Genomic DNA, 14,568 nt, shown 5'->3' with positions numbered 1-14,568 from the left:
AAAATAGGAGGTATAGATGCCATTGTCAATGATTTTATATGCTGTCGCACGCACTTTGTTGTTTATGCACTCACATGCGATTCTATGTGGGTAGCACCACACACCGTATGCACTCGTTTCCAAGAGCATATTTATTCACTAAGGTCAGGCAGAGGTAGGGCTGGGCGGTATGACCAAATGTGTGTATCACGGTATGCAACTTGGCGGTTCCACGGTACATAACGGTATTCCCCCCCCAAATTAATTATCAGCTCAGCGCTGTCCCCATCGGGGTAAATACTCACAAATCACCCGCAAGCGCTGCCCTCCACACCCTCCTGTTTGTTGCGGGCCGCCGGCGCTGACACTCTATACTGTGTGGTATCCCTATGCCCGGGCTGCAAAAGATAAACAGAAACTTTAACTCACCTCCCCTGCTTTCTGGGGACGGGAACGTCTGAGAGCCGTAAGCCTATCACCGGCCACAGCGATGTTCCACCTCGGCCTGTGATAGGCTGAGCGCACTGTCATGTAAGAAGCCGGCTTCTTACATGACAGTGCGCTCAACCTATCACCGGCCGAGGCGGAACATCGCTGTGGCCGGTGATAGGCTTACGGCTCTCAGACGTGAGGCCGATACCGGACCAATGGGAGGGGAGTTAAAGTTTATTTTTTGCAGCCCGGGCATAGGGATACCACACAGTATAGAGCTCCAGCGCCCCGCAACAAACAGAAGGACCAGGAGGGCAGCGCTTGCGGGTGATGGGCTGATAATTTGGGGGGGGGGGGGGGGGGGGGGACAGCGCAGAGCTGATCATTCATTCCCGAGGGGGAGGGGGCCAAACCGGTATTGCGGTATGGGTTAAAATTCATATCGTTCAGGACAAAAACTTCGGTATTCGGTATGAACTGGTATACCACCCAGCCCTAAGCAGAGGGCCCCCCTTGGGTGATCCAACATATAAAATTATTAAAGATTGTATAGATACGTGCCGAAGCCATTTGGATATTCCGTACTATGACACAAGATAAATTAGGAATCAATAAGATCGACCTAGGTATCTTTTTATAGGCCGTCTATCTACTATACAATAATATTTTTTGCTATATGAATTTGGTATAATTGTTTTAATCCACTTTGTTTTTAAGTCACATGATTAACTGTAAACACCGGACCGATGTCGTCGTTCTCCTGTGAGGTATATAGCAGAACAAGCGTCACCGGTAGGTGTGGTCTGACGAAGCCTGCGCATGCGGGTGAAACAGCTGTCATACTGAGCTCAGCGTTTGTAGCGTCCTGCTGATTCATCCCTGAAAGATTGCTGCAATTTTATCCTTCACTTCATGTGAATAAAGATTCTTAATTGGCACTGTTAAAATATTGGCACATTTGCAATAGTAAATCTGGGCTACTGTACGCAACTACTAATACTGGGAGTGAGTTTCCAATATTAACGCAAAGTCTTGTGTAGTATTTGCCCATGGTAACCAATCAGGTCACTGCTTTCATTTTCTAAATAGCCTCATACAATGGCTAAAAATCTGATTGGCTGCCATGGCTAACTACCTTTGCACTATATATGCCAAATGATTTGTACTAATGGACCTGGAAAGGATACAAAGCTCTGTAAGAAAATAAAACTCTTCAACATTCAGTTTACCTATTTTATTGAACTGTCTGTACAAACTAAAAAGGGAACACAGCAAAACATTTAGGAGACAGTTTCTTTGACTAAAACCAAAGTTCTGTCTGTAGACGCCACAGGAACCAGTCAAGGCTACATCTATACCAGAACCAGTAAAAAAAAAAAAAAGTGCAATTTAAGAAACAAGCGCTATAATGAAATTGTGTCCTCATAACTTCTCTATATGTACTGGGAATAGTAGCTACATCAGCAAAATAATTATATTTACTGTAGATATTTGCTGACCATAGAAAACGTGGAGGTCATCAGGTCCCTTTACAAAGCTGCCATTTAATATTGGTAACAGAACACAGGGAATGGTCTATCTTGATGCTTTCATTCATCAGGTCATTTTTTTCCTCTTTTTGATGCTGCTGACTTTTTTCCTCCCTTTTTGGTATTGGTGCAGTATTTTGCTTCCAGTTGTGCCATGAAGTCATCAATGCTCTTCTCTCTATTCTGCTGTCTTTTCTGAAAGGAGAAACAATCGGGGGGAGAAGAGGGTAAAAATAAGGTATGTAATTGTAACAGTTCTGAAGATATGGAGGCTTTCTTACTTGAATTAAAGCTTTTAAGTCATTCTCCCCATCACCCAGCCCAAATTCCTCCTTCATTGCTTCAGCTTCTGCAGCTTCTTCGTGAGCCTAAAATAAAGAAGTTCATTTACATGGGACATTTTTATCTGCTCATCTGACATGTCAAGAGTATTTTGAAATGACAGGGACACTTTATTGTCCGCTAATAGTGGATTTCTAGCCTTTAGGAGGCTGCACTAATCTCTGAGGTTTTTCATGAAAAAACGCCATGGCAGCTAGCAAGTCAATAGTGAACTGCAAAATCCCAGATCCACTTGGCGTTTTTTCATTTTGGCTTTTTTTTATTTTTATTTTTTAAATCCTTTGAGCGTTTTTCAGCTCTTTTGGGCTCAGAAGCTGGTTTTCAAAAACGTTCTCAAATTCAGAGTATGGCATTTTTTCCCCCGGGAAAATCTTGGCATTTTCCTCCCATAGAAGTCTATGGGAGTGAAAAAACGCAAAGAAAAATGCCATGTGGGTTTTAACTTTGGCATTTTTTTTATTCTTTTTTTGGACTTTAGCAATCCAAAAAAGTGATGGAGAGACTTGTTACATTTCATAGGGAACCATTAAAAAATAATAAGATACAGTAGCAATGGAAAAAAATAGTATTTAACAAAATTTATTTTTAGAACAAAAATGTATTAATTTTTAAACAGGAATCAATTTATGTGGACGGGCAGAGAACTAAAAAATCTAGCCAACAATATAAAAAAAAAATATATAAAAAAAATGTATGAAGGGGCCATTTAATTATAAAAATATAATTTTGTAAAACTTATTAGTAAATGTATTTTAAATATATGTTTAATAAAATGTGTGTTTTTTACTTTTTTTTGGGTAGTACTACTACTCCCAGCATGGAACAGACTGGGAGTAGTACCTGTGCTAACAGATCGCAGCAGGTGTCATTTCTAACACCCGCTGCGATCCTCTGGTATAAGCTATAGAAGCCGGCCGCACTTCTCCGCTCCACTGCCCGCACTATACTCTGCTGTGATGTGAAGTTCTCTTCATTTCATTTCCTGAGAGCTGCGATTGGCCAGACAGTGTTGGCCACTCACAACTCTCAGCGGCATATACGAATCTGTGATGTGAAGAGAACCTCACATCACAGCGGAGTATAGTGCAGGCAGGGGACCAGACAAGTGCGGCTGCCACCCGCTTCTATAGCTTATACCAGATGATCGCAGCAGGTGTCAGTGACACGCTGTGATCTGACCCTAACTGCAGGTACAACTACTCCCAACATGGAGCACACTCTGCTCCATTCTGGGAGCTGTAGCACCTGCATTAACCTCTTAACGACCACGGACGTAAATGTACGTCCTGGTTTGGCGGTACTTCACGCACCAGGACGTACATTTACATCCTGTGTAAGGCCGCGAGCATCAGAGCGGTGCTCGGGTCATACAAGGCAGGTCCCGGCTGCTATCAGCAGCCGGGGACCCGCCAGTAATGGCCGACATCCGCGATCACCCGGATGTCCGCCATTAACCCCTCAGATGCCGTGATCTGTACAGATTACGGCATCTGCGGCAATGCGCACGATAAAATAGATGATCGGATCGCCCGCAGCGCTGCCGCGGCGATCCGATCATCTGTAATGGCAGACGAAGGTCCCCTCACCTGCCTCCGTCCATCTCCCGGCGTCTCCTGCTCTGGTCTGAGATCAGTGCTATGTCCTATGTATAGCACTGAACAGTATTAGCAATCAAATGATTGCTATAGATAGTCCCCTATGGGGACATATAAAGTGTAAAAAAAATAAATAAATACATTTAGAAAAAAAAAAAAAAGGAATAAAATCCCCTCCCCCCAAAAAATGAAAATTGTCAGTTTTTCCCATTTTACCCCCAAAAAGCTAAATTTTTTTTTTTTATAACCATTTGGTATTGCCGCATGCGTAAATGTCTGAACTATCAAAATATAATGTTAATGATCCTGTACGGTGAACAGCGTAAACAAAATTTTTTTTTAAAGTCCAAAAATGCTGCTTTTGTCACATTTTATAAAAAAAATAAAAAAAAAAATAAAAAGATAAAAAAGTTTTATATATGCAAATGTGGTACCAATAAAAAGTACAGATGACAGCGCAAAAAATTAGCCCTCATACCGCCCTATATACGGAAAGATGAAAAAAGTTTAGGTGGTCAAAATAGGGCGATTTTAGATTACTGATTTTGTACATGAAGTTTTAGATTTTTTTTAAGCGGTACAAAAATATAAAAGTATCTAGCCATGGGTATCATTTTAATCGTATTGACCCACAGAGTAAAGAGCACATGTCATTTTTACCGTAAAGTGTACAGTGTGAAAACAAAACCCTCCAAAATGTGCAAAATTGTGGCTTTCATTTAAATTTCCTCCCTAAAAAAAAAAAAAAAAAAAAAAAAAAAAATTTTTGGGGTTCGCTGTACATTTTATGGTAAAATGAGAGGTTTCATTACAAAGTACAATTGGTCACGCAAAATACAAGCCCTTATATGGGTCTGTAGATGGAAATATAAAAGAATTATGGATTTTAGAAGGCGAGGAGGAAAAAACGAAAGGGCAAAAATAAAATTGGCCTGGTCCCTAACCCCTTCCCGCAAATGGACGTGTATACACGTCCAATACATTTTCTATCACCATGTCCGTTGGCATGGTGATAGAAACGTCATCTCAGCTGTCCTGGACAGCTGACCGATGACACTATGCAGCTGGGGACCAGACTGGTCCCCTGCTGCAGATCATTGTCATTAGTCAGTCAGTTAGTGACTGACTAATGACAAGGACTTGCGGGGTTCCGGGCTGATCGGGTCTCAGCTGCCACCTCGCTCCTAAACCCCTGCCATTGGTCGTTAGGACTAGCGACCAATGGCAGGAGGGGGGCGGGAGGTTAAAGGAAATCCCCGCTCTGCCCCGCCCCTGTATCTCGGGGCAGAGCGGGGGTGGGGGTGGGGTGGGTAAGATGGCAGAGGGTCCCGGGACCAGCGATCGCAGCGGGACCCGCGGCGGTACCGGACAGACAGCACGGGACCGGCGGAGGCAGTGGCGGACAGAGCTGTGAAGATCAGCGGTAAGTGATCTTCACTGCTGCGTTCCAGGAGTTGTCAAACTACAACTCCCGGCAAGCCCAGACAGCCAAAGGCTGGGAGTTGTAGTTTTGCAACATCTGGAGGCCCACAGTTTGGAGACCACTGTGCCGTGGGGTTTGTTACCTAACTCAGTGTTTCGCAACCAGTGTGTCTCCAGCTGTTTCAAACTACAACTCCCAGCATGCACTGAGACTGTACATGCAGGGAGTTGTAGTTCTGCAACAGCTGGAGGCACACTGGTTGCAAAACACAGAGTTAAGTAACAAACTGTATTTTGCAACCAGTGTGCCTTCAGCTGTTACATAACTTCAACCCCCAGCATGCACAGACAGCCAAAGGGCATGCTGGTTGTGGTAGTTTTGCAACAGCTGGAGGTTTTATTTACGCCCCACAGGTGTCTGACAGATTTTTTGAACAGTTGTCCGCAAAAATGAAAAATCTAATTTTTCATTTGCACAGCCCACTGTTCCAAAGATCTGTCAAAGGCCAGTGGGGTGTAAATGCTCACTGCACCCCTTATTACATTCCTTGAAGGGTGTAGTTAAAGAAATAGGGCAACATGTGGGGGGGGGGGGGGGTCCACTGTTCTGGCACCACGGGGGGCTTTGTAAAGCACATGACCCCCGACCTTCATTCCAAACATTCTCTCTCCAAAATCCCAATGGCGCTCCTTCTCTTCTGAGCATTGTAGTTCGCCCACAGAGCACTTTACATCCACATATGGGGCATTTCCATACACAGAAGAAACGGGGTTACAAATTTTGGGGGGCATGGTCTCCTATTACCTCTTGTAAAAATGGTAAGTTTGGGGAAAAAAAATTGCATTTCAGTGAAAAAAAAATTTCATTTACACATCCGACTTTAACGAAATGTCGTCAAACACCTGTGGGGTGTTAAGGCTCACTGGACCCCTTGTTACATTCCTCGAAGGGTGCAGTTTCCAAAATAGTATTCCATGTGAGTTTTTTTTTTGCTGTTCTGGCACCATAGGGGCTTCCTAAATGGGACATGCCCCCCAAAAACCATTTCAGAAAAATTCACTCTCCAAAATCCCATAGTCGCTCATTCCCTTCTGAGCCCTCTACTGCGACCGCCGAACACTTGACATACACATATGAGGCATTTCCTTACTCGACAGAAATTGGGTTACACATTTTGGGAGAGATTTCTCTACTTTAACCCCTTATAAAGATTCAAAAACTGGGTCTACAAGAACATACTAGTGTAAAAAAAAATGCAGATTTGGAATTTTCTCCTTCACTTTGCTGCTATTCCTGTGAAATACCTAAAGGGTTAACACCAGGGGTGTGGAAATTTAAAAAAAAAACTACTTGTCCAAGGGACTAAAGCGGAACACAATCTACTTGTCCCTCAAGAAAATCCACTTGTCCTGGTAGACAGAATAATTTCAACCAAAATAGTCTGATCCCCCCCCCCCCACTTGACCACCAGGGATGGATATAAGATCCTTTAGACACTGCTATCAACTTAGACAGCGATGATCTAATGGTTTAATAGGTGATCGCAGTATGCCAGGCTATTAGCGGCCGGAGAGCTGTAGATCCTCTTACACCCGAGGTAAGCCCAGAAAAGTCTAGATGTAACTTTTTGATCACCATAAAAAAATTTCTAATATGAAGTGACCAAAAATGAGCAATTCTGGACTATTTTTACATTTACACCGTTCACCGTACGGTTTAACTAACATCATATTTTAATAGTCTGGACATTTCCACATGCAGCGATACCACTTGTTTATTTTTGTACATTATTTTTATTTAAAGAAAATTGGAAACTTTTATTAGGAAAGGGGCTTATTCACATGTATACGCACTTTTTAAAATATTTTAAAACTATTTTTCAGTCTTCATAGGGACTTATGTGTTACTGGGGGGTGTTCTGCTTCTCCTGTTTATTTGGTGCATTTTGTGTCAGAAAATGCTGGAAGTTACTAGATAACTACAACTCCCAGCATGCCCTGATACCGCCTATGGTTGTGTGGGTGTTGCAGCATGTTGCACTGTATAGTAGTACAGTTAAGGTTATTGTGTAACATGCTGGGAGTTGTAGTTTTGTTCTGTGTCATCTGCAGAGCCATAGTCTGTGTCAAAGAATACTGGGAATTACAGTTAGTAACTACAACACCCAGCATGCCCTGATGCAGCCTATTGCTCTGCAGCTGACCCGAACCAAAACTACAACTCCCAGCATGTTGCACTTTATAGTTCTACAGTTTAGGTTATGGCGCAACATGCTGGGAGTTGTAGTTTTGGTTCGGGTGTGTTTTCGTGCATCCGTGGGGCTCTTGGTCGGCGGGTGAGTATGAAGGGGGCGGCATTCTGGTGGTGCAATTCAGTGCGGGTGACCAGAAACCACTAAAAATAAATAAAATTAGATGGCACAACTGGCGGCGGCAGTGCCCCCCCCCCCCCCCCCACACACATCATACATTACATACACACATCACAGATACATCATACACAAATACACTCACACCATACATATACACACCTCATACATACACCCACCGCTGCCCCCCCTCCCCACATCATACATCACATACATACACACATCACACATCCACTTACACCATACATACACACCATACATACACACCATACATACACACCATACATACACACCATACATATGCACACATCATACATACACCCACCGCTGCCCCCCCACATCATATACTTACACACATCATACATTACATACACACATCACACATACACACCATACATATACACACACATCACACATACACACCATACATATACATACACCCACCGCTGCCCCCCCCCACATCATACATCACATACACACATCATAGATACACATATACACTCACACCATACATATACATACACCCACCACTGCCCCCCCCCCACATCATATATTACATACACACATCACAGACATCACACAGACATCATACAGACATCATACAGACATCATACAGACATCACACACACATCATACATACACCGCTGCCCACCCCACATCATACATCACATACAGAAACACAGACATCATACACAGATTATACATTACATACACATCACACACAGACATCATACACACATTATACATTACGCACACATCATACACACATTAACCATTCCATACACATCACACACAGACATTATACACACACATCACACATACACTCACACCCTACATATACAACCACCCTTCCTGTCGCCGCCTGTATTCTCTGCCTCCTCACCTGAGCTGCCATGAGTGGACATCAGAGCTGTAGTCCCGGCCGGTGTGAGGTTACATGGGTTTGAAAATCTCACCTCACACCGGACGTCCTCTCCTCTCTCCCCTCCCCCTGCTCTGTGTTTTCCCCGTGCAAACATGCAGCCTCCCCGTGGTGGATTAGGTCCTGTGAAGAAAGAGCAGGGGGAGGGGGAGGGATAGAGCTGTGTGCGGGGGGAGGGGAGGAGCTGTGTGTGGGGGAGGGGAGGAGCTGTGTGCCGAGCTGTGGACACCCTTTCTCTCCTCCTGTCTTCTTGTGTTATGTGTAGCTGCGTCCTCCATCCTCCGGGAGGATTAGATAAGGGGGCGTGGCTCAATTATGTAATGCGAACGTGCGACCTCGGGCTCTGCGGTCAGCTGGGGGCCACCGCCCACTCCATACACACTGAGCGCCGGTGTGAGGTGGAGACTTGCATCCGCTCCGAATTTCCACATCCCTGAACACTTACTGATTGTCATTTTGAATACGTTGAGGGGTGCAGTTTTTATAATGGGGTATTTCGCCATTGTCTGGCTTTTTCAAAGCGCAAGGCGCGTGGCCTTTGGTAGTACTGTAAGGTGAAAATGGGCTTGTCCTTAAGGGGTTAATAGACCACAACGGGTGTCAGAAGTGACAACCGGGCCATCTGTCTATTAGTACAGATACTACAGCACCCAGCATGGAGGAGAGTGTGCTCCATGTTGGGAGCAGTAGTACCTGCAGTAAGGGACAGATCGCAGCAAGTGTCGTTCCTGATAGCTGTTGAGATCATCCTGATGTGAATTTCGGGACTCAGCTGTATCCATGGCTACAGAGCTGGGAGAACAGCTGATGCTGAGCAGTAGATAGTCGTTTATCTACTGCCCAGCAAGAACTTACACATTGCTTGCTCACTTAACCCCTTGCTGAACTGTGTGCTATGTGCCAGCCCAGCAAGGAAAGAGTAAACTTGCACTGCTGGACAGTGTAGGTTAACCCTTTGGGCAGTATACATTATATACAGCTATCTATGAATAGCTGTATATAGTGTATACAGAACATGAAGTCCCTTTACCTCCCTCCAGTCTTGGCTGGGTCAGTGTAGCCCTGCCCCTAGTGATGACGTCATTAGGGGCGGAGCTACAGACGAGAGCCTGGCTGGTAAGGGTGTGAGGCTCTGTACACATAAGTTTTGTATAATGTGAACAGACCCTTCTGGCAGTGTCCTCCCAGACAGGGAGACTCCAGCTGTTGCTAAACTACAACTCCCAGCATGCCAAGACAGAGCATAGAACAGGCCAACAGGTTTTAGGACCTGAGAGAACTAGCAGTCAGACCCTCAAATAATAAGATTTTTAAAGCACATTAGGGGTGCAGACAGACAGCATTCACCTTTAAAAGAGAACTGACAAGCTGTTCACCGAACTAAACCTAATACACTGGGTTATGGTACAGGTGAAGGTGGTATAATAAAAGAAAAAAAAGAAAATCATCAATTACTGATATTGGCCGAGTCGAAGATATGGCCGTTGCTATAATGCTAAATCTCTTTAGTGCGTACTAGGACGTGAGTGAAGAAAAAATTATGCATATTATGGACGTGCCTAGTGCAGCATAGAGAACGGAGGCAAGGAAGCTCAGCAAGCTGGATCCCACCTTCATTGCGCACTAAAGAGCTTAACCCAGTTAGTTATAGTGCGGGTGAACAGCCTGTCAGTTTACCTACAATATATTTATATCAAGACGGCAATAACTTAAAACTTCATTACAGCACATATGTAGCAGGGCTGAATTCGGTATGGGCTGCAATAATCATCATGAAAAAAAACATCACATTAATAGAAGTGTGAAAGGACAAACTCCGCTCTGCTGCAAAAATGGTGAAACATGCTATGAACAGGCAGTGTATGAGCCTAGGTATCTGTAGTCATTACACAGAGCATATCAGTAATGCAGACAGCATGCGGTGTAGATTATAAAACCTTCATCACCCTCCTCAGTCATCCCATAGGCACTGGAGGCTCGCCGGTTAGTCAATCAGTTCTGGAAAACGCACTTGCCTGCCCTCTTCATCTCCTGCTTAGGCTGTAGTTTCCCTAAAAACTGGGAGCATTGAACCTTTACACACCTGGACTGACCTCAGGAAACATCCTGTTTCAATGCCTGCCAGCAACTTCAGCATGTAAAGCCTATTTCTACAGTTATAGTATGTTTTTTTTAATTAGTTAAAGAAATAAGTATTGAACACGTCACCATTTTTGTCACAAAATATATTTCTAAAGGCGCTAATGACACAGTTTTCACCAGTTGTTGGTTACAACCTTATTAATCCATACATACAAAAAGAGACCAAAACAAAAGAAGCTCAGAAATTATGTAGAATGTGAAATGACAAGGAAAAAAGTATTGAACAAAAAGAAAGAAAACTAAGTAATGCACTCCACTGCCATGGCCTGTATGCACGCTCACCACACAAAACTCCATTGCTAAATAAAACGCATGTTAAAGCTTGTTTAAAGTTTGCTGCACAACATTTGGAAAAGCCAGGGAAATGTTGCCCATAGCAACCAGATTGCTTCTTTCATTTTGCAGAGGCCATGTTAAAAATGAAAGAAGCAAGCTGATTGGTTGCTATGGGCAACTTTTCCTCTGCACAGGTTTTGATAAATCTCCCCCATAGTGTCTGAGGGCAAAATGGAACTATTGGATGCCATAATACACACCATGTATGGATGTGAAATTGCACTGCACATCACCTTAAAAAGACCATACTAAGTGAAGTTTGGAGGTGGGAACATGATGGTGCGGGGCTGCTTTTCAGCAACTCAGTTACTGGAAAACTGCACATAATTGAAGGATGAATGGGTAAAATGACAGACAAAAATCTGCTGCTGTCTACCAGGATGATGAAAATGAAACAAGGGTGGACAATTCAGCAACACCGTGATCCCACACACAGTCAAGGAAATGTAAAAAGCTGCTAGAAAGGCCCAGCCAAATCACCCGACTTAAATCCCATTGAAAATCTATAAGAAATGAACATCATGATTTATAGAGGCCCACAGAACCTAAGATTTAAAGACTGTGTGGAAGAATGGGACAAAGCAATGCACGAGACTAGCTTCTGTATACCGGAGGAGTCTTGAAGCTGTCATTACCAACAAAAACTTTTGTACAGAGTATTAAATATCAGTAAGGCTGCATTCACACTTAGTTTTTACATTACGGGTGCCGGATCCGGCTGGGGGAGGGGCAAACCGGGCTCTCCTGTACCCTAACCGGACCAGCGCTGAACTCCATTTACTTTAAATGAGCTGACCGGAGTCAAACGGTGACTCCAGTCTGCTCATTCTTTTGACCCGTATCCGGTTTTACTACGGTTTTAGATCCGGTCAGGAAACTGCATATGGGTCAAAAATGAGCCGACCGGCACCTGTAATGTAAAAAAGAAGTGTGAATGCAGCCTAAGTGTGTTCCACACTTTTTCCGTGTCATTTTACAATATACATAATTTCCAAGCTTATTTGTTTTGGTTTCCTTTATGTATGGATTATTTGGGTTGATTATCTCTGGTGAAAAGGTCATGTCAATATCCCCTTTGTATAAATATTTAGTAAGAAAAATGCTGACATGTTAATAACTTATTTCCCCTGCTGTATATTAAGATGTTATTTTTCTTCTAGCTCTTTTAGGGCTTCATGCAGAGTAGCAGCTCCCCATCTCCCGCTCCCTGGTCACAGCCATTCCACTGCCTCCTTCACTTGCCAGAGTTAAAGTCAAATTCACAATTACGATGAAAATCAGAATCATAATTTCGGCAATACTACTCTTCCCTCTACAACCTTCCACCTCCCTCCTCTACAGATAAGCCCTCCCTAACTCAATATATTGCCTCTACGGCGCTCCCCGCTCTTTCTGCAGACGCAATTTCTGCCCTAGAGGAGCCGTTCTCTCCGGAGGAGCTTGAAATAGTTATCTCAAATCTCCCGGCTGGGAAATCCCCGGGCCCGGATGGTTATACGGCTAAGTTCTACAAGGCGCTCCGGACAGAACTTTCCCCCACACTGCTGACAGCCTTTAACTCCATTTCAGACTCTACCTCAATACCTGACTCCTTCCTCAGAGCCTATATTACAGTAATCCCCAAAGACTGTAAGGACACAACATTATGCCAAAACTACAGACCCATTTCACTCCTGAACATCGACACTAAAATCTTTGCTAAATTGCTGGCGAACCGACTGGCTGTTCACGAGTGCCCTGGTTCACCCGGACCAAGTGGGTTTCATACGCGGTAGGGAGGCAAGGGATAATACGCTGCGTGCCTTCTCGGCAATATACTATGCTCGTAAATGTAACCCCCCCCCAGTGAAGGCTCTAAGTACACACAATCCTGCGATAGCCACTCTACTCCACATCAAACGTACCTACCTACCCAGCCTTAATCTTTTCACACCTGATGGACCACTGACCCCTATATTCCACAATTCTCTTTTTGCACCCGCTTTTGCCGGGTCCTCCTTCCTTGGACTTAAAAAGAATACGGGCCCCACATTTCTAAACCTCTTGACCTCGACCTCTCTAAAGCCCCTGTCAGATATAACAGACACTCACTCCACTTATTTTTTGCGCCACCAATTCTACTTTGTAAGGACGTCAGTCATTGTGCCCAAAAATCTACGGTGAAACGGAAAAAAAAAAAATCATTGAGAGACAAAATTGAAAAAAAAAACGCCATTTTGTAACTTTTGGGGGCTTCCGTTTCTACGTAGTACATTTTTCGGTAAAAATGACACCTGATATTTATTCTGTACGTCCATACGGTTAAATGATACCCTACTTGTATAGGTTTGATTTTGTCGCACTTCTGTAAAAAATCATAACTTCATGCAGGAAAATTAATACGTTTAAAATTGTCATTTCTGATCCCTATAACTTATTTTTCCATGTATGGGGCGGTATGAGGGCTCATTTTTTGCGCCGTGATCTGAAGTTTTTAACGGTACCATTTTTGCATTGATAGGACTTATTGATCGCCTTTTTATTCATTTTTTCATGATATAAAAAGTGACCAAAAATGCACTATTTTGGACTTTAGAACTTTTTTTGCGCGCACGCCATTGACCGTGTGGTTTAATTAACTATATATTTTTATAATTCGGACATTTCCGCACGCGGCGATACCCTATATGTTTATTTTTATTTACACGGTGTTTTTTTTTTTTTTTTATGGGAAAAGGGGGTTGATTCAAACTTTTAATAGGGGAGGTGTTAAATGATGTTTATTCACTTTTTTTCTAACTTTTTTTTTGCAGTGTTATAGCTCCCATAGGGACCTATAACACTGCACACACTGATCTTTTACATTGATCACTAGTTTCTCATAGGAAACCAGTGATCGATGATTCTGCCGCTTGACTGCTCATGCCTAGATCTCAGACACTGAGCAGTCATTCGGCGATCGGACAGCGAGGAGGCAGGTAGGGACCCTCCCGCTGTCCTGTAAGCTGTTCGGGATGCCGCGATTTCGCCGCGGCTATCCCGAACAGCCCATTGAGCTAACCGGCATGCTTTCAGTTTCACTTTAGACGCGGCGTTCAACTTTGAACACTGCGTCTAAAGGGTTAGCCACGGGTCCCGGCCGTTGTTAGAGGCCGGGCCCAACCCGCCGTGGCCCCGCGTTATAGATCGGGAGTGGACACATGACGTTCCAGTACGTCATGTGTCCTTAAGGGGTTAAGATCTGAGCCTCTTCCCTTCAGATGTGGCTGGGAGAGAGAGTTGGGGACAGAACTTGAGGATGGAGAGTGGGCGGTGGCAATGCGCTGGTGTCATAAATTATCGATTTCTACTACAGCCTAGGAAACCAACTACAAACTGTTATCCAGGTGGTACCGTGTCTCTACCCTGCTGGCTAAATTTTATCCTGGAATTCCTGACACCTGCTGGAGATGCGGTGAGTCAGGTGGTACGCTCTCACATATATGGGTGACATGCCCAAGACTGGACCTCTTTTGGTCCCA

General features: G+C 43.9%; 1 protein-coding gene across 1 annotated transcript in view; it reads right to left on the bottom strand.

Moving 5' to 3' along the window:
- Positions 1-1,630: 1,630 nt before the first annotated feature.
- Positions 1,631-14,568, bottom strand: part of DNAJC9 (DnaJ heat shock protein family (Hsp40) member C9) — a 29,294-nt gene continuing 16,356 nt past the window's right edge. The window contains exons 4-5 of the mRNA XM_056530428.1: positions 2,222-2,308; positions 1,631-2,135 (exon numbers count right to left, since the gene is read on the bottom strand). Coding sequence (XP_056386403.1) covers positions 2,013-2,135; positions 2,222-2,308 — 210 coding nt within the window. The 3' untranslated portion in view covers positions 1,631-2,012. The remainder of the gene's footprint in view (positions 2,136-2,221; positions 2,309-14,568) is intronic.

Source organism: Hyla sarda, chromosome 7 (genome assembly GCF_029499605.1).
Source record: "Hyla sarda isolate aHylSar1 chromosome 7, aHylSar1.hap1, whole genome shotgun sequence".
Classification (NCBI taxonomy): domain Eukaryota; kingdom Metazoa; phylum Chordata; class Amphibia; order Anura; family Hylidae; genus Hyla; species Hyla sarda.
This window is presented reverse-complemented; position numbering and strand designations above follow the sequence as displayed.